General features: G+C 33.3%; 1 protein-coding gene across 1 annotated transcript in view; it reads right to left on the bottom strand.

Moving 5' to 3' along the window:
- Positions 1-954: 954 nt before the first annotated feature.
- The window catches only part of LOC117963960 (gap junction delta-2 protein-like), a 2,511-nt gene continuing 531 nt past the window's right edge, over positions 955-2,934 (bottom strand). Inside the window, exon 2 of the mRNA XM_034906013.2 lies at positions 955-2,600. Within this exon, the coding sequence (XP_034761904.1) occupies positions 1,763-2,600 (838 nt within the window). The 3' untranslated portion in view covers positions 955-1,762. The remainder of the gene's footprint in view (positions 2,601-2,934) is intronic.

The raw sequence follows: 2,934 nt of genomic DNA, 5'->3' as shown, positions 1-2,934 counted from the left end.
TGTGTCATTTCTGGTACAACAATTTTTAAAAATAAAAAAGGAAATTCATCCCTGCTTCCCACAACAACCGATCAATATATGGAGCTAATGTGATACTGTAGAACAATATAAAAATATGAAGTGAAGAGTAATAATGGTCAAATACAATATTTAATAAACCAGCTAACACTTGGATGAAAAATATAAGTTGTTATTCATACATACCCCCATGTTCTTTCCATTTAAATATAGCACTACAATTTGAACATGTACCCAAGAAAAATGATATGATGTCCAAGTATTTGTGAATAGCAATCTTGGTAAACTTAACTATCAAAAAAAATCTAATTCACAACTGAAATAATTTTATAATGATGCAATTTCCTGAAGGAATAGTTAACGATACAGAAATTCAAACAACTGGACCACTATATGATGGCCCATCCTTATATAGTAATACTGTTATCTGTGTGTGCATAGTGATTACACCAGGGCTGATTGACTGTAACTCCCTCAAAAAACAAAGAGGTGAGTTTAATACAAGTAGACCACTGAAAGGCAATGGAAATGAACTTTGGCCCAATTTGTTGCCTCAAATTCACCACAAATTCTGTATGAAAAGAATGTCCAAGTGCTAAAATTACTGATGTTCAACCTATCAAGCACTTCAATAATAATAATACAAACTTCAAATCACATAGTTGCAATTAATAGATTTAATTTGTCAAGCTTTCAGGGACTGGGGTGAGCGTGAACATTTTCTTGATTGTGATAGCATAAAACAGCTGGAAATTATGTAAATGATTTGAACTTCAATATACAGTACTATACCATACCAGATGGAACTAACCATCGATATTGGAACAAAACATTTGTTCAATATAACCCGCAGTTAAAGATAAACGGGTGTATGGCTTAGAATTTATCTAAATAATGAAAATAAATAAAAAGATGTATTGTATAAAAAGACTAGAGTTGTTTTTTTTTTGCAAAAAGAGTACTTAATGTGCCATAACCATTTAAATTACAATAAATAAATGTAACACAAAAAAGCGAAGCGTTTAGCATAATCACAGCAGGGATTTTTTTTTTTGATGAATAATATTATAGTAGGTTTATATTCATATAAGTACATGTATATACAAGTAGGGCACTTAAATACAAAAAAACAAGAAAACGCGTATTCACAGATGGAAGCAATGGCCGCTTTGGTGTATATAATAAAGGAAATCACAGGCCTTAGCGTTTGCAGCAAATCCACCTGATACTGTTTTTCAGTTAATCTAGCAATGGAATGATTACTGTACATACATTAAGGTCGATGGTGCAAAGACAGGCAACAAAAAGACATTAGAGCGCTACAGTATTTTAAAAAGCTATAATCAGAAAAACAAAACCCAAAACCTATGTATGAATCAAGCCCCAGATATCTGTAATCGTGTCGCTGAGATTAAACTCTTCGATTCAGTGCACATGTCAAGGATGTTCGCCACAGTACTTAGTGCAATGTATAAATGCTCCAGTGTATAAAAAAAGATTACATTTGTGAAAACATGATATGCTTTCTACATTGCGATTTAAGTAAAAATGTTATTAAAAAGTTGCACCAGTGCAAAATGTTAAAATACGTTTGTTTTTTGCAGTCAATAACTGACAACAAATTCAAACCCTCGTCCAATTCGCTAAACGTAAAGGGCAGATTTAAAAGTACACACTGTTATCTTCATTGTACAAATTGTTTATTTCATACATTGTCATTCGCGTAGTTTGTTTTCCAAAAGTGCTACACATATGCAGAGTCGCTTGATTGAGTTCTGCCAAAATTAGGTACACTCATTCTGGGCAGGTCTTTGTTTCTAATTTCATAAATTGACTTTCTTCTGGCCTGAACACCTCTGACTGCCACTTTGATCTTTCTCCATCCCAGGTGATTCAGTTCTGCTAAATTGAGAACAACACAGAGTCCACTGACTGCAAACATGAAAACCAAAAACACAGTCTTCTCTGTTGGTCTGGAGACATAGCACTCTACATCTTTTATACAAGGGTATCGGTCACACTCATACACTGAAGGGACATTGAATCCATATAGGAAATATTGACCAACCAAGAATCCAATCTCCAAAGCGTTTCTGAAAACTACTTGGATAATATAAAATCTTGAGATACCTTCTTGGCGCCTCATTTTAGATTTTGTAGTTCTGATGGCAGAATTGGGCATTTCTTTGACTTCCAAACAATCGGGTTCGGCTTCTTTGGTGGAGTTCTCTGTGTTCTGAAGTACTCCGTTTACTATCGTGTTTTTAATCTTCTTACTGTCTTTCATCGAATCCTGTTCCCTGTCCAAGGTAAGAAACACAGTGGAGTATCTTCGTTCTTTTTGTTTTGCAGACTGGTGTACGGAATATGTGATGAAGCAAAGGCTTGGGGTACATACCAAAATGATCTGAAATACCCAATATCTTATGTGGGATATTGGAAATGCCTTATCATAGCATGCTTGGTTACAACCCGGTTGAAGAGTATTGCAAACAAACATGGTTTGTTCATCGTCATAGACTGTCTCTCCAACTATAGCTACAATTAGGATCCGGAAGATCACCACAACTGTTAACAGGATCCTACAAACAAACAGACGAAAACATAAATAGATTATATATATATATATATATATATATATATATATATATATATATATATATATATATATATATATATATATATATATATATAAGCGCTTGCTAATGTCACAATTACCAATTAGTCACACAACATTACCAAGTAGAAATCTATTAAGTCAACCTAGGAGCTGTCCACTGCTGAATTTCATCGTCCCGTAAGCACCGCTTGTGAAATGAACACATAAGCATTTTAAATTATTATTTTAAAAATACTTAAACATTTAAATAATGTTTTTGTTTTCATAATTGTTATTTAAGACACACTTATGGTGTT

This window comes from Acipenser ruthenus, chromosome 18, assembly GCF_902713425.1.
Source record: "Acipenser ruthenus chromosome 18, fAciRut3.2 maternal haplotype, whole genome shotgun sequence".
In the NCBI taxonomy this organism is placed as follows: Eukaryota; Metazoa; Chordata; class Actinopteri; order Acipenseriformes; family Acipenseridae; genus Acipenser; species Acipenser ruthenus.
Note: the sequence above shows the minus strand (reverse complement) of the source record. Positions and strands in the feature narration are given on the sequence as shown.